Raw genomic sequence first — 20,701 nt, forward strand, 5'->3', positions numbered from 1 at the left:
TTTTTCGGTTTGAACAATAATTATTATTTTTGTAATCATTTATTATTCATCGTCATAATCATAATAATTTTTCTATACAAATACATTCAATAACAACAATTTATTTTTATTATTTTCGATTTTTCCGTTTTGGTATTACGTTTACGTCATTGTTTAATTATTTTACAATTACCATAATTATGCCAGTTGCCATTATTATTAGAAAGTATTACTATTCCTTCTCCGTCCGCTCTGGAAATGAATTTCATTACGTTCGATAGTTTGGCTGGGGGAATTTAATTTTCTTTGGTTTTAGACTTTAGCTTAAGGACTATGAAATTTCGTTTTTGTGTTCTATTTTTGGGCTTTTCATCGTTTTTTATTTATAATTTGTTGATTCTTCTATGTTTCTTTATCCTTACGTTTTGTATTTTAATAACAAGTACAGAAGATTTCAGTTTAGTTTTTAAAGTTTTAGCTGTCTCAAGTGGGGTTTAGGTTTTAGGTTTTACGTTTTATCAGTTTCCACTAAATTACTGTTATTCGGGAGGGGCTTTTCATTGTTGGATTCGATTTTTCACTATGCAAACTTTCATTCGGGAAATTCTATGGTTAGAGTATTCAATTTTATGGAGACTTTTTGTTTCGTCTGCTAGCTGTGTGGCTTTCCATTAAATTAGTCTATGTTTTCATTTAATTAAATTAAACTTGACTTGACGCTATGAATTTCGTTATATTAATTGTTTTTCTTTATTCGCCTTGTTCGGTTTTCTGTGCATGCTTGCATGATATTAAATACAACACATTTTAACGTTTTCTTCTTTTTTATATTTTGTCACTTTTGTCCTGGCACACAATTATGTAATTTCATTTGGCCTAAAAAGAATTTCGTGTTTCCAATTTTGTTTCGGTTTTTAAAAATCTCTTTTTTTACATATTTGAAATATTTTTTTTTGGTTTTTGTAAAAAATAATTGCTAGCGAACGCTGCAGCGGAGTTTTTGGTTTTTGTTTTTGCTTGTTAATTTTCGATTTTTGGTTTTGGTTTTGCTTTTGCTTGTGTGGCAGCGGCTAATCAATTACAAAAATTATTGTATAATTCGTGCTAATTGGTTATTGATTCGGATCTGGATTTGAACGTGACTCGATTGTGTATGAACCGCATGAGATGGTGTCGATGCGCTGTCTACCATGCAAAGTCGATGGATCAGATCTAGAGCTATGGTTTCGCCCACGTACACGTACACAATTCAACTAGTTTCGCTATGCACAGGGATATCGCGGCCTCCCGGAAAGAGTCATCCTCGCCGAAGGGGCGTCAGGATCCTCCATTTCCGGTGCCTAAAATTTATTAGTACATACGCTAATGCCGGGGCTCGGATATGGATTGGGGCCCGGGATCGAGTCGCACTGACCAACAAACCGGACGGGCCTCGACCTCGGTCCGCCTCCGTGTCCGCATCCGCCGGCCTACTCCAGTGTCCTTCTCTATTTATTGTTTACATTTAAATAAATTAACATTTAATTTATTATTATTTAGGCATCTATTCATGTTAACTATATTATATATATCAAAAAGTTTTACAAAAGTACACAATAATTCATAACAATTTGCATTCTATATGCGCGCAATTTGTGCCAGCGGCTGACTCTGCCCTGTTCCTTTGCTCTTTTGTTTCTATTTCTGTTTCTGTTACTGTTTCCGCCACCGTTACCTGCTCCGTTTCCGCTTCCGTTCCGCCATTGAAGTGCCTGATAACGGTGTCGTTCTGCCCCTGTCCGCCCTGACCGCCCCTCTCCTGCTTTTACGCCCCTGTTTTCCCAAGAAAAGGCATGCATCCGCCCCTATACTCTATACTATAAGTGAAAAGTTTGGCATCGTCATTCCGTACCATCGCCACATTGATGGAAACAGTTCCGCACGCGGCGCAAGTGGGGGTCACTTGGAGAATCGAAGGAGCGAAAGTGTAGCGTAGGCTAGGCGTATGTGGATGCTTCGGGATGGGATGGGACTGTGCAGATGGATTCGAGGCGAGTTGCTCATACGTAATCTGTATTTACAAAGAGTTATTGGTATGGGGGCTAACCAGAGAGACATGGAGGGTTCGTAATGAAGGCTGCTGCTCCTGCTCGTTACATCGATACGTTGCTACTGCAACACCTAACAAAATCCGTGCCATCTGCTCTCCTGCTTCCTCCTCCTAAAGTAATTTCGTCAGTTTGGTAATGCAAAATGTTGTGGACAGTCGTGTGGGAAACGTTCCGATGCATCCTAATAGACTTAAGTCCTGGTAATTCCGACACTGCCTGCAGTGGGTTGAACCGTTCGATTGTAGACCTCTGAGAAGAGATCGAACAAAGGACTTTTCCGAAAACGAGAAAGGGTGAGAGGGTGAGAGAGGTGGAGTGACAGATGGAAGTCGGGTGATCGGATGTCTGGTCACCGGGTCACCGGGTCATGGGGTCATTGGGTTATCGGGTGATTGGCTGGGTGGGGGCAACTAACTTGAACTGAACCATTAGGAGTGCTCGAAGAGGTGTCTTTCTATATCTGTGAGAGTGTGGGCGAGTGTGCTCTAGCAGAGGGTTCTCTCAAATTGTTTGTTCTTACTTTAATAGTTAATTAGTTAATACCAAATACGACTAATTATTTCTTAATTATTTACGCTTGGATTTCGCCGGTTTCGGTTTTGCATTCGGTTTCGGTTTCTCGTTTCGATTTTCTCATTGTTTTCATTTGCTGCAAGTTATGTACGATAAGTTGTTAAGACAATATATATTATATAAATATATATATTTCATATATATAATTAATATATATATACGCTACATAGAGTTCACTTTATTACAAAAAGTATTATTATAGTATTTATATAGTAGGTATATTGTTGTTCTTCTGACCACGCCTCTCTACCTTAATTTGCGGCTTACGTTGCACATTGTGACTATATCTAACGTACATACATATATGCGACTCATGTGTCCTATGTGGCTTATGGTTCTACTCGTACATGCTTCCGTTGCTACCCGAATCCGAATCTCGGCCAGAGTCCCTCGCCATGTCGGTCGATGAATCTTAAAGATACGTGTTTACTGTGCGTTTTACATACTCATACTCGTACTCATACTCTTCCTTTTTCATTTTGGCTCTTTTGCTTCATTGGGTTATACAAATGTTTACTTCCTCTTATTTGTATACTAAATAAAGAAATTTTTAGACACTTTTGCGGCTTCATTTTGTTTTCTTCCCGTTAATTGTTTTAATTGTTAGTTAAATCGCTCCCACCTCGACTATAGTACTTCACACACACACATGCGCGTATGTACATGTGTAAACTAATTTAAGTAAAGTTCACGTTTCGCTTTTCTTTGAAAGGTGGTTGATACGCGGCCTATACGTTGTCGTCTGAATGAAATTGTATGTTGAACCTGGGGGTTTTCCCCATTTTCCGCTAATCGCCTCGCCGCACTCAAATTTGTAGTCTAGTAAATTTGGATTTTTCCTTTCGTCTTTTTGTTTTGTAGCTAACATAAACTTTTCGTATTTATGTTCGCCAGCAATTACATTAATAACTATTTATATTATTATATTTTCCGTCGGTATCCCTTTTATGTTTTAGTTGTATGCGTTTTAAATTGTTTTTTTGTTTTCTTTTTTGTTTGGTTTTATACTTCCGTTATCATTTATCTAAAAAACCTATTCTTGTGGCAGTTGCTTTTTGTTTAATTAAATATTCATATTCTTTGTTCTAGTTGTAATAAAATATGCTATTTTTGTTTTGTTTCAATAGAGATTTATAATTAATTCATGCTTGTTTTTATTTCGTTTGAAAGAGGACCATAAATATTTAAGTGGTTTCTGTTTTCCGTTTCGTTTAATTCGTATTCCATGGTTTTGTGTTCTGTGTCACTGTGTGTCTTTCCCGGACCCTTGCCACATCTACTATGCTTCCGACTTAGCTATTACTAGTGCTTGGTATCGCCTCCCCGCCGGAGAGGGAGTCGTCATGGTAATCCTTTTCCTTCGCAGGCACTATAAGGCCCCGCTGCTCAGGCAGCGCCACCATCTCCGCCACCAGTCGTTGATGTTGTAGTTGTAGTAGTAGAAGAAGCGGTAGTTCCTAGTCCTAGTGCATCCTGCCCCCCGACTCCACTGTAATCCACTTGGGTCCTTGGAGTTCGTTGAACGAGCGGTCCTCGCCTCTCCTTTGAACCTGCTCCGGCTGCTGAAGTATCGTATTTTTCTGCAGGTCAGCTTGTAGGCATGCCAGGAGCTGGACCACCGCCACGTCCTGAAGGGCACCAGCTCAGCGTCCTGGTCCTGACCTGGCTTCTCCCTGCGCACCTTCGGGCTCCTCTGGCTGCAGCTCCTGCTCTTCACCAGCTCCTGCTCGTGGCAGTTGGCCTCGCAGGTGACCGCCTGGCGACTGCGAGTCCGATGCCCGCCGCAGCCACTGCTCCACTGACAGCTCCACCTCTGACGCGCCGCTCCACAGCTGCTGAGCAGGCCGAGCAGGGCGCTCAGCCAGACCAGCAACTGCGTGGGCGGCTTGGCCACCGCGCCCGTCCCGGAGGCGTAGTACGGAATGGTGCAGCGCGTGGTCGCGGCGGGCACTACGGCACAGTCGCCGGAGAGCGACGCGTGCGGCATCTCGCCCTCCTCGTCGTAGTAGAAGATCCCGTCGTGGCTGGCGTAGTACGGCAGGCGGTCGAGCAGCGTTTCCACTGCGTCCGGATCGCTCCCGGTTTGGCTGACGTTCCGCAGGGCCAAAGCCACGCTCTTAGCGCGGGCGTGCTCGCCGGGATGTGAGCTCAGCGACAGCGTGATGTTGTGCACACGGCGGGTGGAGTTGCCCACGACATCGCGCTCCTCCGTTCCGGGCTGGCTGAAGTCCTGGCAAACGGTGCAGATTCCAGAGGCCGGTCCGTTGCAGTAGCTGTAACAGCAATCGTTGGGGCCGTAGCTAGACTTCTCCAGCTGTGCCCCAGTCTCGGGTATGTTTTGATCTGGCGGGGATTGGAGTGTGCGGATGAGAACAGCATCTATGGCACCGGGAGGCATACTCACCTAGGCAGAGAAATGTCGGCTCGCCGGCATATTGGGTGGGCAGCGCAGGGGCGCGATCGGCGGGCAGCAGGTAGGGGCACTTTTGTTCCACGGTTTGGCAGACGCTCAGGCACGGCCGGATACGACGACGCTTACGGAACTCTGTCTTGCGCGTTGATCTAAGTAAGTGGTGGATATAAAATAAACTATTTAGCTGCATTCGAGTGGATGGCTCACCTCTTCTGTAGTTTTGATATCACTGGATCCGTAGCTCTGGGATCCGAATTATTGGCAGTCGATATGAAATTATTGGATTGTTGTTCGGCCTCCGCCTCCGTATCCAGCTCCAGCTCCGCCTCCGTGTTCCTACTTCTCTTCCTGTCCGCCTCCGCACCCTTATCCACTTCGGAGTCCGCACTGCGTCCTAATCCAGCCTCGTCCTCCGGCAGGACCTCCTCCTCGCCGCGGCGGGGCTTAGACAGGCCAACAACGTCGTAGAATGTCTGGGCCAGGTCCCTGTCAATCGCCTCCTCCGCGCTGCGGTCAATGTCCTTGCTGGCGTTCGAGTTCGCGTTCGCGTGCGCATTGGAGCTCTTGTCATGCTTCTGATTAATCTGACGCTCGTTCATGTTATTGCCGTTATTTGATTTATAGTTATTGCTGATTAATTTCAGAGATTTATGCTTGATTCCGTTCGCCATCGCCGTCGCCTCCGCACTCGCTGCACTTCTCGCCGAGCGTTTGCCTTTGCCCTGTCCTTCGTCCTTCGGCTGCGGCGACACGTCCTTTGGCTCGGCGAAATATGGCACTAGTGTACTGCAGACCCAGCGACGATATGCTTCCTGCAAAACAAGCAATTGAAAGGACTCATCAATTATGCAGGTCCCCGGGCCACATTTAAATTATTTCGGTGGAAATGTGTTCGCTTTTGTGCCTTGAAAGTTTAATTGAAAATACTGAATAACCGCTAAATAGGGGGAATGTAACATTTATATAATGTATGTATAGTAATATGGATAAAGAGTTTAATTTTTTCCCTGTAAGATTGGTAATTTTTTCAATACACTCTTAATGGGAGCAAAACTACTAAACAGAACCAAATAAATCGATTTTCGGCGAAAACAATCGTTTTTATGGTCCAAATCTTAAATGTTATACCTTGTTTAGCTCGTAGTCACACCCATAATCGATTGGCATTCAAATTTGAACGATAAAATTTTTGTCAATTTTTTGCAATTTTTAATGATGTAACCCCTTATAAAAATGCAAAAATTGGCCAAAAATTAATTTTTCTAAATTCTCCGGACTTTGATAGGGTTTTCTTGTCCTTGCTTTAAGCTGTGTAAAACTGCCTTTTCTATCGGTTTCAGACACTTTTTAGCCAAGTTATGAAGGTTACCCTCGCATTTTCCGACCTAAAAATCAGTATTTTGGACAAAATTATCGATTTTATTTTCCAAATGTTGAGTGCTGTACTTCGTTTAGCTTCTATTCACATTCTTAATCGATTGGCATTTAAATTTGAAATATAAAATTTTTGTCAATTTTTTTCAATTTTTAATGATGTAACCCCTTATAAAAAATGCAAAAATTGGCAAAAAATTAATTTTTATAAATTTTCAGGGGTTTCTTAGGGTTTTATTGTCCTTACTGTTAGCTGCGTAAAACTGCCTTTTCTATCGGTTTCAGACACATTTTAGCCAAGTTATGAAGGTTACCCTCGCATTTTCCGACCTAAAAATCAGTATTTTGGACAAATTTATCGATTTTATTTTCCAAATGTTGAGTGCTGTACTTCGATTAGCTTCTATTCACATTCTTAATAGATTGGCATTTAAATTTGAAATATAAAATTTTTGTCAATTTTTTGCAATTTTTAATGAAAATTTTATAAAAAATGCCAAAATTGGCAAAAAATTAATTTTTATAAATTTTCAGGGGTTTCTTAGGGTTTTATTGTCCTTACTGTTAGCTGCGTAAAACTGTCTTTTCTATCGGTTTCAGACACTTTTTAGCCAAGTTATGAAGGTTACCCTCGCATTTTCCGACCTAAAAATCATTATTTTGGACAAAATTATCGATTTTATGGTCCAAACGTTGAGTGCTGTACTTCGTTTAGTTCCTATTCACATTCCTAATCGATTGGCATTAAAATTTAAAAGTTAAAATTTTTACCCATTTTTAACATTACAACTGCGAAAAATCGCCCAAAAAGTGAACTTTTGAAAATAAGCCAGGTTATTATGGGTTAAAGTTATATCGCAGTCAAAACTCAGCCTCGAATGCTAGCCATTGCCAAAGAAGGCACACTCCACTTATTATTTTTTTTTAAATACCCACCTAACTGACCATCCCCACTCTTTCCTCCGCTCAGTCGACATATTTTCATTTGGCAGCCAATTTGTTTGAGGGTAGAGAAAATATTTTTGCATATAGTATTCCTTGTTGCTGCTGAATTTTGCTATTTGTTTCTGGTCCTCTTGTGATTTTCTATTCTGTCAGAACTATTGCAGTAGTTTTTTCGGAATTTGCGAGCCCATCATGCCCTTCGGCCATCGCCCATAACTATTGGTCAAAGGCACATACCAAACAAACAACTCTTCGCAGGCCTGCAGAGAAATTCGGTACAGGTGAAATTTTTGCTATTTGCCAACATTTCTGTGGCTATCAATGTGTCTGCGCTGCCATTACATACATTCGCCTGCAAGGACAGCGGGGCAGAGAAATTTCGGTTTTCAGTTTCATTCGAGCATCGCTCGCAGGATGGCAGGATTCAGAGCAGGGGACCAGAGTCATTGGATTTTTGTTATGCATACACACCCAATATACATATATCACCACCAGTCACCAGTGGTCAGGCAAAGGAGCAGAAAATCTGCCCAATATTTATCCACGTTCTTGATTGCCTCGAGTTAAAGTGCAGCAAAGTGCACTGATTGTCTAAATCAATTATCGAATTTCGTGTTCGCACTCGTGTGCATAGAACAAAGCACTGCTGGGCAAAGGCCGAACGCAAACACAACACAGCTCTAATTGAATTAGCCCACCCCCGTTTCGCCCATAATGTACATGTCCGGAGCTGCAGCCAAATATTACCTACCCTTGATAGCCGCAACAGCGTGCACCGCATTCCTAAATCACGCATACGCACTGCTGCCCTGCGGCCGACTGCAGCTGGTAAGGCTAATTGTTTGCGCTGCCGCCGCTGTCACTGCGGGCGCTGGTATTTGCGGCCAGAAAAATCTAAAATCAGCGTGCGGTTCCATCTGAGGAGGCCGGGCTAAGACTACTCTTCGGCCTAATCCGCAGAGTAGTTCAATCATGCGAGGGAGCTCGTTTCCCCGAGCTCGTGAAATGGCCAAAATAGTGGTGAGTGGTGCATCGAGACCTGCACTCATTTCGTTTTGGCCATGAAAAACAACGACCCATAAACTCAGCAAGTGTCTGGCATTAAACCACAAATACTCGTATACAAATAAATATACCCACGACTGCGTACACTGCGAGAAAAGCTTTTCACCTACACATCACAATAAGGAATATAAAGAACACTACTCCTATGAGTCGATTTACTTCTCCATGTGCACCTACATGGGACACAGGGGTGGCTGTTGCCAAGACTACTTTGGGGTCTCTCGGCTGCGTGGGCGAGCTCGTCATCTCGTCTTCAGTCCCCCGCTCGCCAAATTATTATTTAATTACAAAAAAGTATTTGCCATTAATAGGACACCGTCGTGCAGAGTTGCTCGCCGCGAAACGAGTCCTGCAGCCGCCTCGTGCGGCACGTGGAGGATAACTTGAGCCCGACCTGTCCCATCTGCTGTCGCCTGAACTAACATGCGCCTGCTCTCGGCACTAAATGAATTCCGACGCCGAAATAAAAGGGCTCAAAAGGCGAACTCAATTAGAGGGTGTGCAGGTGCAAAGTTAATTGGAGCCTGTGCAGCGGACGGGCTGCGAGAGTCGCAGCTTTCACGCCGAGGAGCTGCAAAAATCAATCCGAGCTGAAGAAGTGGATTCAAACTCATCCGCGACAGCCGGCGGAATCCATTTAAGCTTCCCTTCATTTAAATGCGGCGCGCAAAAGTCATTCCGCACGCAAAATCCCGATTTTCGTCCTTTTCGGCCATTACGCCGACACGACACCATCACCATCAGCATATACATCGGCATGGGCGTGCAGACTGCAGCGAAGGGGGGTAACAAGGGGATACGGGACACGGGACGCAGGACACACATGCGGGCAGTAAATAAGCCGGGTTGTGCCTGCCCATCGACGTGTGACCTTCGCGCCACGTCCTTCGCCTCCTGTCACCCAGATTGACCGGATGGAAGTGGGCATACAGGATGCAGAGGCGCAGAGGAATCGGAATTGTGGCTTAACATTTTTGAAACCCAATATGCGATAATGAGCCGCAGTCGTGTGCGGATCCGATGAGCGGGGCTTAATTGGAAATGCAGATTGGGCGATGAAATTCTAATTTCATATATGGGCCGAGTGCGTTTGGCCAGAGTCAGCCGCTTTTACGGCCAGCCATATCAATGGGAATAACTCTGATGGTGGCCCTGAAAAATATTGTAGGTCCGCTCTCCTCCTCCTCCTCGTAAACATTAATGGCTAACCTAAGGGTTAAGGGTCGGCGGATGGGGGCGCAGGGGTCACAGGACACCGCCCACAGGACACAGGCCATAGAAAAGCGACAACAAAGGCAGGAGCAACCTTTGCCACTGACCATCAGTCAGTCAATGACCGTTTCATATGGCAAATAATTGAATTCTTGTACGTTCGTCTTTTTGAAAGCGCCAAGACGGCCAGGGAGTCCTTTTTATATTTGCCAAACGGAGCAGACGTTGCGTGTGGGTTGATTTACGAGTTTTCAAATGGCCGCCATTGGAATTGCCATTGCCATTGCCATTGCCGTTGCCGTAGTCGGGTTTTACTATCATAATTTCATAAGCCGTTGAACCAAAGAAATAACGCAAACATTGCCCAGGCGCTTGGTAATAAAAAATATAATACACATATAAATAAGCCGCAGGGCGCAACCCGAACAACATGCGAAAATTATCCCACTTTTTATTATGCCAAATCGGCTCAGTTCGGCTGAGCAGCCAGCTTATTTGATTATCGATTAAGGATTAAAAGTCTAAAAAATCCTTGTTTTCAATACTCGTACTGCTTATTTGTGCGAATCCGAATTGCGGGCATCGGGGAAACAAAACTATTGAATGAAGGAACCACCCCCACTACGATGACCAGCAAAATGGAAACAACTTTGTTTGCCCTTGCATATTGTTTGCGTTATCGATCCCCGCCACTCGCCCCCAGTCAATCCACCATTCGATTGGCTCGGCTGGGTGTATCAGAGCTTATGCTCCTGCATTGGCCTTCAAATTCATTCGCAAACTGGCTGAGACATAAATATTTTATGGCTTTCTAAGCGCACTCCTTCCACCGCCGCAAAGTGTCCGAGCCCCAAGCCCCAACTTCAGCTCGAATTTAATACACTTTCGTGTGGGCTGTGGCTCCTGGCCGAGTTGCTGGCTGACTGGCTGGTGTGGTCCTGTTCCTGGTCAGTGTGTTATGGAAACGTGACTGAATTCGGCAAAGATTTGCGCAGCACACAAGTGACAGGCCAGGCCAAGCTAGGCCAGGACTATGTAATGTAATTGATATGGCGCTCATAGAGCACATAGCACATAGCACATACAGCAGTGCGTATGTATGTGAAGTTGGTGATTGGGGACCTTCACACATACGAGCCTGTGGCGCAGGGCTAGGCTCGTATGTATGCAAATAAGTTATGATTTGATTTGTACCATTGCAGTAGATTTATGAGTAGTAAGAGCCGGGCATTACGGCTTTCCCGACTCTTTCAGCTTTCGGGCCGTTCGGTTCGGGCCCACTTCCGATTCCACGGCCATGTTGTTGCCAATTTGCATAATGGCTCACGAAACGGTGCGTGTGTGTGTGGGCCTCCTTCGTGCGCCTGTGTGCGAATTTAAAACACGTTTATTAAAATTCACTCCATAAATAACCATCACCATGATTTCTGCAGCCATTAAATGCAAATTCAAAATTTATCTGGTTATTGTTTCTGCGGAGTAAATACTTCAATTATGTCAAGCAGAAACAATAACCATTCGAAGAATATTTATGCCAGTTTCGTGTGTAACTGGAAGCTGTGCAGTGGTGGCTGCGAAAATATGGTCGGTGTATAACGAACGCAATAAATGACAACCAATGACGTGTTCCTTTGAAATATAATAATTCTTAATGGTTCCGGGCTGGTGAGTTCCACACCATAACAAATGTTCTCTAGTATACGGATTAACTGGGACTAGTTGCAACTGAAGTATAGGCTGTTGCCAAAACCTATCGTTGCTGGATATCGCGTTCGACCACGATTACAATGCAACGCTGAACTATTCGGGCCGAGTGGCTGTGTGTGCGCCTGCTTATTTTGTTAGCCAGCTCAAAGTGGCCTGGCCACAGTGGCTCCTCGCTCACGCCAACGCACTTGACCAACTGTGGAGCTGGGGAGCCGGGGAACTGGGCGACTGGGGGACTGGGAGACTGCAGCTCGGCACGTGTTGTCGCATTGGCTACGGCAATAAGCAGAACACACAGTGTGCACTGCGCTTAAGTAATGCCTCTGCTGTTGGTCCAAGGATAAACTTTTATTTTCCATCCATTCGCGAGTGTGTGTGTCCGCTTTCTTGCGGAGCGGTTTTTGCAGCTCGCAACCAGCGAACAAACGCCTGCCAAGGGCCATTATGTGCCCCTTCAGATCCATTCCCCGGCCCCCGGCCCCCAGCCTTCCCCCAACCCTTCGTCAGCACTTTCTTCTGTGCTACTGGTTTGTGTTTCCCTTTCGGTGCCTGGTTCATTGCTTCGTTTGTTTTGTTTGCCACACGGTCACGTGTTACCTACTGAGTGCAGCGCATAAAGCTCGGGTGCTCTTACTATCCCCATGCCCCATGCACCCCCATCCCAGTCCATTTCCCCAACCGCTACGTGCTGCATCCGACAAATACTAAACTTAAAACCGCAAAATCCCATAACAAAATGCCAGAGCTGCTGGCGCTTTAACAGAGCCAACGGGGCGGATGAGTGTTTAAAAGGGTGTCCGCCCGAATTATCATGAGCATTTTGTGGCACATTTGTTCGGCCTCGGATTCCAATTCAGATTCAGCTTCATCTGTAGCTGTAAATGTATCTGTATCTGGCGAGCTGTCCGCAGTCATTTGCCGCCTCTCAAAATTGTCTGTTGCTGGTGGCTGGTGACTGGTGGCTGGTCTGTTGTCAACCCGGAGTGCTCCTCCTCTTGGCCGCTTGTAAATCGCTGGCAGACTCGGCTAATTGGGCAACAAAATGCTGCCCTAGTCGAAATTTAATTGCCTGTCATAACTGGCGACAATATTCGCTATTGTCAACATTCCAGCATACATACACACATACAGCGTTTTCATAGCGGATGCGGAATGTGGGTAAATTTTTCAATTAACGTGTTTGCTTTGAGTCCGGAGCCCACTCGCTTTTCGAATCATTTTTTGTGGAACGCGGCAAACAGTTGAAACGTCAACCCCAAAACCCCTTTTTGTGAGGGGAAACGGAAATTTGCATATTTAAGTGAAATTTACGTTGCGGCTGATGTGAAATGTTTATGACGGATATGTTGGTCGACAAGTGTTGGAATTTCTGGCGCAGCATACATGCATAAACATTAAAGCAAACACCCACTACTCGCTGCGAGTATATTCAAACAGATAATGCACACATTCGAGGGACTCGAATGGCGGAGGGACCATTTCCATCTAATTAGCATTTTGAGCCGGTCCAGTTGTCCACCCAAGTATGGACAAACACATTAGTTAGCACTTAATTAGATCGGGGATGTGCCCAGAAGACGGATTCTTTGGGCGAGTCATTAGCAGGCTTGGATTCATCATGTTCATCAGACCTAAAAGCATATATCACCAAGCACAGAATTCACCTTAATACGAGTGTAATCTCTATTAAACCAGCTTATGAGCCATAGACTACGATGTGGTGTTTCCTATTCCGAGAATACCATAGCCATACCATGGTGCGTGTTGAATCGATGTCGGACCAGAAGCGTTTGTTCGCGCAGTCCATCTGCCTTAACCTTTCATTGCAGCTGCTCTTTCAGCCCGCTTTATTTAGCCGTAAATGCAATGCTTAGTTTGTTTTGCAGCTTCCGTCCGGTCGAGTCAGTCAGCCGTTGAGGGCGCTGATAGAGCCCGAAGGATGGGAGCCCCGCCTGTTTGTCTGCGCACTTCCCATCGTCGGCCATTGTGCCCCTGCCAGCAGCCCGATCTCTTCCCCACCAGCCTCCCTCGGCTGCCGCTGATTTGACAATTCAAATACAATGGATATGGATGCCAGTGGCACACACAAGTAAATAATGCACAAGACGAGCTCAATGTGTTGGGCGAAGTCAGTCGGTTTCGCAGAACAAGTGTGGGAATGGGGACCAGGGTGATTGGGCGACGGGGTGACTGTGTGATTGGGTGACTGGGCGAGCCACGTCTGCAACATTTGCCCGAGAAATATGCAGCCATGTCAATGGGCCAAGAAGACATTCAGCCAGGCGTTCCATGGTCCATATTTCAGATGTGCAGCATGCGCAATTCCTCGAAAGCCGCTTAACTGACGGCAAATATGAACTGAAAGTTTAATTAAAAATAAGACGCGGAAATACCCATCGAACCATGTCATATGTAAATAAACAGGCGATGTGGGTCACAATGCTAATTGGGAATGCTGATTTACAGCGCTGCTCCAATTTCGAAGCCTTTAAAATGTGGATAAAAACAACGAATTATAACCAGACGATAACTAATATATACAATACACCAAATATCCTTTTAGTGATGTCACTTCACACCCTGCCATGATATTTGAGCAGGGATAAAGGTGGGAATTGGTTAATCAGCTTACGGACGTTGTTGCCAAATCGAATCCATTTCAGACAGACAGACTCACAGGACACAAAACAATTTCTAGCCGACTAATTTGCTCATTAAGCTGCGACCAAGGCTGAGTCATTGGCAGCTCATTACAGGCAGTTAAACACTGTCACACCCACTAGCATCCACACACACACACACGCACAACGCACACATCCATAAGTTTGGGGGGGTGGCTCACATGCTGAGCGCTGAGCTAAGAAGAAGGAGCTGGCCCCAAAGTATGAATGACGCTAATGCCTGCCACCAGTCGCCTGGGGAGCGGGACATCCGGAGTCCTGTGTTCCCAGTCCCGAGTCCTGGATCCCTAACTGAACTGGGGTCCTGCAAGTGGGCGCCGAGTGGAGTGTATTGCAGGGTGGCTTAAGTTGTCGTAGCCGCGTATCTATGACGTCAGCGTGCAGCGAAAACCGCAAATAATTCATTGGCCTTTGTTGGCCGCTGTTCTAGTCTCGATTTCGGGTTCGATGTTCAGCTTTTCCCGGCTGCACGGCGAAAAATATTAACAAGGCTCGAAACTATGGAAAAGAAGGTTTCTAATCCTTCGGCTTATCACAGCTTCAGAAGATTCCAGCAACGCCTTGTACACAAATAAAATATGATATTGACCCCTCACTGAAGCGACACTTTTTTCGCAGTGTAGCTGACTAGAAAGAGCGAGGTGACAGTCAGTGCGTGTGAGACAGCAACAGAAATGGAGAGCGAGCGTAAATTTAAATAAATGCTTTGGAGCACACTAAAAGCGATTTATCTTTGTCGATTGTGGATTACGAACATGCCCCGCCCCAAAAGCCACCGCCCCTGGAAGAGGGAAAAAAACATTTTTCATATTGTGTCAGCAACGAGCTGGTCTCTGTGTGTGTTGGCCCTGTGTGCGAGTGTGTTTGTGAGTGGGATTGTGCGTCTGTTTGCACAAAGACTTGTCAGTCAACGTGGGAGCAGCTCACCCGGAGCTGGAGAGGATTCGCGGGGGGCGCGTGGTGGAGGGCTTCACAACCCAAGGACCCCGAGGAGCAGAGCACAAGGAGCAGCTGCTGCCCTTGCTACCCTTTGTCTGTCCTGCGGTCCGCCCGTCTGTGTCCTGCTCATCAGACTTCGTTTTATTTATTAATCGTTTGCTGCTGCCTGAGGCCCGCTTCCCCCTCTCCACGTCTTGGTCACATTAGCGCTCCTTCTGCTGCTTCTGTTGGCTCGAATTGGCCAATTTTCCGCTGCATTGCGCCATTTATTTGCCGAAGAGGGCCTTTAACTGAAACTTTCCCAGTACAGGGCCTACATGGCGTATTCGCAATATTTCTGAGGGCCAAATCGAAAGTTGCTCCTGTTTTCAGAGGGGGACCCTGGGCTAATCAGGGGAACAACTTTTATGTGGTGCTGGTGGGTCAATGTGGTGAGTGCGACCCAAATGCTGTTGGTTGGGTAAGCGAGGCAACCCATATGTATATTCCATGGTACTGAAACATAATACCTGTAAGTTTTGAGTAGTTATTTCCATTGAGGAAGCTAGATTTCACCGAGATATAGTACCAGAAATCCATTTCAATCGAAGTGACTATAGGAAGAGGCCATTTTTCCCTGCTACTTATTGGTAGGATATTTTTAGCAGCCAGCGAGATTCCATGTGGCTGAGGAATCTCAGTGAAATCAACTTTTTCTTTATCCACCGTGCACCGCAAAGTGAAATCTATCAATCTGGAGTCTCGGGCCAGCTGCTTCCACTTCCACTTCCACATCCTGCCGAGGGTGAGGCAGGATTATAATCTGGAAGATGCGGCGCCCACGCAAAACTCGATAAATTGCTAGGTTGCACAAAGTGGCAAGCTGGGAAGGAGGCGGCCAGGACGAGGACAGCCAGGATAACCGGAGGAGGAAAGCCAAGCCAAATGCCAATGCAAAAAAAGGTGGAACAAATGCCGGGCTGCTGGGAGGGGAGAAAAGATTATTGGAACACAGAAAGTTTTTCTCCTGACTGTCGACGCACACATGTGTCCAGCCGCAAAGCGGGTTGGCGGGGGGGAGGGGTAAAGGACATGGAGGAATCAGCGGTGGGAGGATAAAGAAGTGCAAAGCGGACCTAACAAAACGCGGCTATAGTGTAATACAGCTCAGCGTTGTCAGCTGTCGCCAGGCGACAACAGCAACAAATCGTTTATGGTCCAAACACCTAAGCAAATATGGCCGAGAGAGAGAGGGGAGAGAGGAGGGAGGGCGTTATCCTTCGGCAGGACATGTGTCTGTGTGTGAGGGTGGCTGTGTGCGATTGGCGCACATAAGTGACAATGCGTGTAAAGTGTTTGTAATCAATCATTTATGAAATTACGCTACTTCCGCTTTTGACAATTTTCTTTCGCCGACACAGGCTCCTTGCAGAGCCAATACCACCCATCCATGAGCTCCCCCCTCGGTCCTTATATGACGTAAGGTTATGTGATATGTGTCTATATGTAAAATGCAAATTTACACACTGCCACAAAGTATATGAAACAAAATCGAAAGGAAACCCACATTAAATCGAAATCATCGATGGAAATAGATTACGGCCAACTTTGATGACAGCAAATACAGATAAAGGTTTTGGCCAAGCCAATTTGGGGAATACACACAAAGCACATATAAGCAATTGATTAAATCACTTGGAATCAGGCAGAAACTTGAACTTTGACTTTATTGCTCTCTGGTGAAGTTTAAAGTTTCACTTTGCTGGCTCTGGAGGTCAATGCTTTATGGTGGCTTTGTGCATAATAAAATAAATCTTATGAATATGCATGTGCTCATCTATTTGTCATTCATTTCATTGAAAAACTAATTGGGCTACGAGCAGAGTGGAAAATATTTATTATTCAGGGTACTGATAAGGATTTGTCCTAAATGGATACGATTAAGGATACTAAATATTATATAACCAGCTGATGAAAGTGATGAATATGCGTGTATCCTTTCAGAGGGTCAGGTTCTCTGGGTTGTAAAGATAATGCATTTCCCTCAAATTGCTAACCTAAAAACCTATTAATCTGTTACCCAAATATGACGAACATAATCGAATAGCCGCAATGATGAGACCATCAACGACCTCCTGGCTTCAAAAGGGGCGAAAATGTTTTGAAAACCGCAAATAGGGACACAAACCGTTGCCTTGAAGCTCGGTTCCGGAAAATGGATTTTCCCTTTGCGGTTGGCCGCAATGTCAAGCCTTTGCGACTAATTAGAGGAGCTGCGGTGGGGAAGGTGGGTAATCATAAGTAAATATGCCATTGGTGGAGTACTTAAATCGGTTAACTGGACCATGGATGATAGCGCAGCCCAGTGATACCGATACCGATACTAGCGGGGTTAGGTCCAAACTCCACTCGGGCCATGTGCAAAAACGTGTTTTGTGCTGGAATCTGGCACTTGGAAAAGAAAGGCGAAGGAAACTTCTGCTGAATGGCCACCAGGAACGAGAGAGCGGGACAGGAGCAGCGCGCGCAGTAGAAAATTCAAATGGCTCCTGTCAGTCCCAATTGCCAAACTATGGCCACTTAACTACTAAGCTCGTTAAATGTTATAAGTCTTAATAGCACAATAATACCACACTTTTCAATGGAAGTTGCATACAATTTGTGATACTTGATCAATTTTCCAATTTTCTCAACAAAACATTGGCCTGTTGAAACTTATATAAACTGCGAAAAAGTTTGCAGAGTCCCAAAAGCCAAAGAGGCGGAGAGAGACAGAGAGGAAGAGAGAGCGACTCCTCATTGAGAGCGTGTTCTGCTGACACCACAAGAGAGCGCAACGGTCCTGGAAATCTCTCACCAGCTCTCCGCTGACTGACTTCCAGCTGAGAGCGCACTTTTTTCGAACTAGAAGTATGTTAAGGCTGCTGCTGGAGAATCTCTGCTCTGATTCTCTTTTCTACTTTCTCCTTCTCCGCCACCCTTTCGCCACCCCTTCGCCGCTTAACCTGCAATCCCTATCCTTCGGTTAGTTTAAAGCCCTTGTTGTTGTTGCCTCTGTGGCTGCACAGCGCATTAAATGTGTGCCACCAGGCGTATGCGTAATTTAAATTTAAATTTGTGTGTGTACATATGTCTGCCCCTAGCACCTGCACCACCCATATCCATCCCCATCCCCACCCCCTGGCACTCCCACTCACATCTTGTGTATTTTTGGCCCGCGTTGTTGTTGTTGTTTTGTTGCCGTCTGCTTAGCATTTGCCTCAAGTTTTGTTAATCAGCGCAATTCACATTTGTGTTTTTTTTCACTGCCTCTCTCTCTCGGAGATTTTGCAGTATTCAAAAGGTTTTCCTTTGCCCACAGAGACCCTCATTAGCGTAGTCATTGTTTCAGCCAGCTTTTCCTTCGCCCCTTCAGCCATTTCAGGTTTTCAGGTTAAGGAAAGGAATCTCTGGCCGACACTCGACGAATAATTACCAATTATATGGAACAGACATCAAATATGCACCGAAATACCCAAATCTGGTGTTGCCATGTAGCGGACAACTGCAGTCGAGCTTAAGTGCCACAAATTAACCGCAACGTGGACTCCGCGTCACTTCTGCTCCTGCTCTCGCCTCCTTGCCATCCTGCCCCGTAATTACGAGTCTGAAATATGAATCCTTGGACAAGAGTCCTGGCTCGCTTATGGGTCAAAGCAGCATGAGCCCTCAATGAGCTCTGCACTGAGAGAATGAAAAATGGCCGAATGGCCAATGCAAAAAGGTATTGTTCTTGGCGGGCTAAAGCTTAATATTTTTGACATCTGCTTTGCCTGGGGAGCTGCTTACTGTGAGAGTAAAATGAAGACCCCTTGATAAATAGATAAACCTATATGCCCTAAAAGCTTAACTTTGACCCTTGGTCAGGCACTGAAAGAAACTTCACAACTTTATCTAAGAGCCTAGTACTTGTTGTCTTTCAAAAGTAACTTGGTCCAAACAGTCCATCCACCTTAAGTTTGCTTTCCGGCAGTAGATACAATTTGATTCCAGATACTCGTATCGTCCTAACATCCTGTGATTTCTCGCAGTGTAAATTCCGCTCTTAGAGCCTTTGGGTTTGGTTTTGTTTTCAGTTTTTCCCTTTTTTCGCAGCTCAACTTTAATAATTAATGAGCAGCTAAAAATGTCACGCGGTGCGGAAGAGTTTCGGCCTGGGCCAAAGTGGAAAGCGAATGAGGTTTGGGCTTAATTGGGTTAACGGGGTTGGACGAGGGGTTTAGATGGGTTAAGAGCCAAGGATATTAGGGGGGAAACTAAACTCACCTTGCAGTCGTCGCACTGGTTGATCAGCGAGTAGACCTGCCGGCAGTCGAAGCGGAACAGGATCTCGGCCAGCTCGCAGGTGATCCTGTTGGCCAGTCCATCAACGTCCAGCAGGTCGCTGAGCACGCGGACGCACTCCTGCCGATCGGTGAGGCTGGCATTGAGGGCGAGCGTGTGCAGGGAGCTGAAGACGCTCCTCTCGCAGCAGTTGCGCAGCCGCAGGACCTTCAGCCGCTCCAGCAGATGACCAGGTGACTGGAGGCCGCACAGGTGCTGCGGACTCGACTCGGCGGAATCGCCCAGATATTCAAGGCACTGTTGTTGCTCCTGCTGCTCCTGCTCCCGCTCCAGCGGGTCCTGCTGGGGGGCCAGGACCGGCTCCTGGGCGTGCAGATGGCTGTAGGACAGCGTGGGCTCCGGCTCCGCCTCCTCAGTGGTGGAGGACACGTCCACGTCCTGGTCTTCGGTGGTGCTCGGCGGCCGCTCGCTGGCCAGCGGGGAATGGCTGTCGGTGGCGTCCATCGCGTGATCCCCAGCGCGGCGCAACCGCATCTGGGTTGTCTTATAGTTTACGAAATACTTGACTTTATTGTTACTGGTGGCACTCCGCTTGGCCTTGGAGGCCACTGGCTTCTGTTGCTGCTGCTCGGCGCAGGATCGCGGGCAGGTTGGGGGCCCGGGTCCCTCATCGACCCAGGCCATGGGCAGTGTACCAGCCGAGCACTGACCCTGCAAGGAAGAGGAGCATTTATTAATATCAGCAAAATCCCTATTTCAAAACGGTACAGATACAAGGCAATGCCACAATGATATGAATGCATTTAGTCGATATTGCCATGCGACTACGAAAGTCACAAAGGGGATATAAACTTCAGAACAATAAAACTCGAATCTAGGATACGACGTTCTTAGGAGCTCTTAACCATGATTTAAGACCGACAATTGAGGAATACACTTAACTAGAGATTTGCAGTCTCAATTTAATATGGCATTTAATCTTTTATTGTGATGCGGCTTAAAAAGCTCTGTTTTATGTGGAAAGCTTCTGTCGAAGAAGTTGAAGCCAGTCCTTAAGTGCCAAGTATCCTTGCCCACATATACAGTTGGGAAACCAAGGAAATCTGCACTGGAATGTAGTTCATATTTATTGGAACACGCTGTTCCTAACACCACTCTTCCCTGCTCCACCAATTAACTGTCTTGTGTGATTTAAAAATTAAACCCACCGACTGTGATAGCCACACAAACACCACTGCAAGCCACCCACACACACACAGCTACGCGCATTGGGGAAAACCAAGCCAGCGGGGAGCAACAACTATATGCAGCAGGAAAAACAAAAAGCACACTGGTATATTGGAAAAGTTTGCTCGGCCAACAACAACAGCGAAAGTCATAAAACGCAAAAAAAGCAAGTAAATAGAAGCCAAAGCTGCGAA

The 20,701-nt window shown here is 45.9% G+C and overlaps 1 protein-coding gene across 5 annotated transcripts in view; it reads right to left on the reverse strand.

The window, feature by feature from the left end:
• Positions 1 to 265: 265 nt before the first annotated feature.
• The window catches only part of LOC6618868, a 33,571-nt gene continuing 13,135 nt past the window's right edge, over positions 266 to 20,701 (reverse strand). For all 5 annotated transcript variants that reach the window (XM_032715551.1, XM_032715550.1, XM_002043080.2 and 2 more), the window contains 4 exons: positions 19,263 to 19,991; positions 5,263 to 5,867; positions 5,047 to 5,204; positions 266 to 4,985 (listed from right to left, as the gene is read on the reverse strand). In XM_032715551.1, coding sequence (XP_032571442.1) covers positions 4,012 to 4,985; positions 5,047 to 5,204; positions 5,263 to 5,867; positions 19,263 to 19,991 — 2,466 coding nt within the window. In that variant the 3' untranslated portion in view covers positions 266 to 4,011. The remainder of the gene's footprint in view (positions 4,986 to 5,046; positions 5,205 to 5,262; positions 5,868 to 19,262; positions 19,992 to 20,701) is intronic.

This window comes from Drosophila sechellia, chromosome 2R (assembly GCF_004382195.2).
Source record: "Drosophila sechellia strain sech25 chromosome 2R, ASM438219v1, whole genome shotgun sequence".
In the NCBI taxonomy this organism is placed as follows: domain Eukaryota; kingdom Metazoa; phylum Arthropoda; class Insecta; order Diptera; family Drosophilidae; genus Drosophila; species Drosophila sechellia.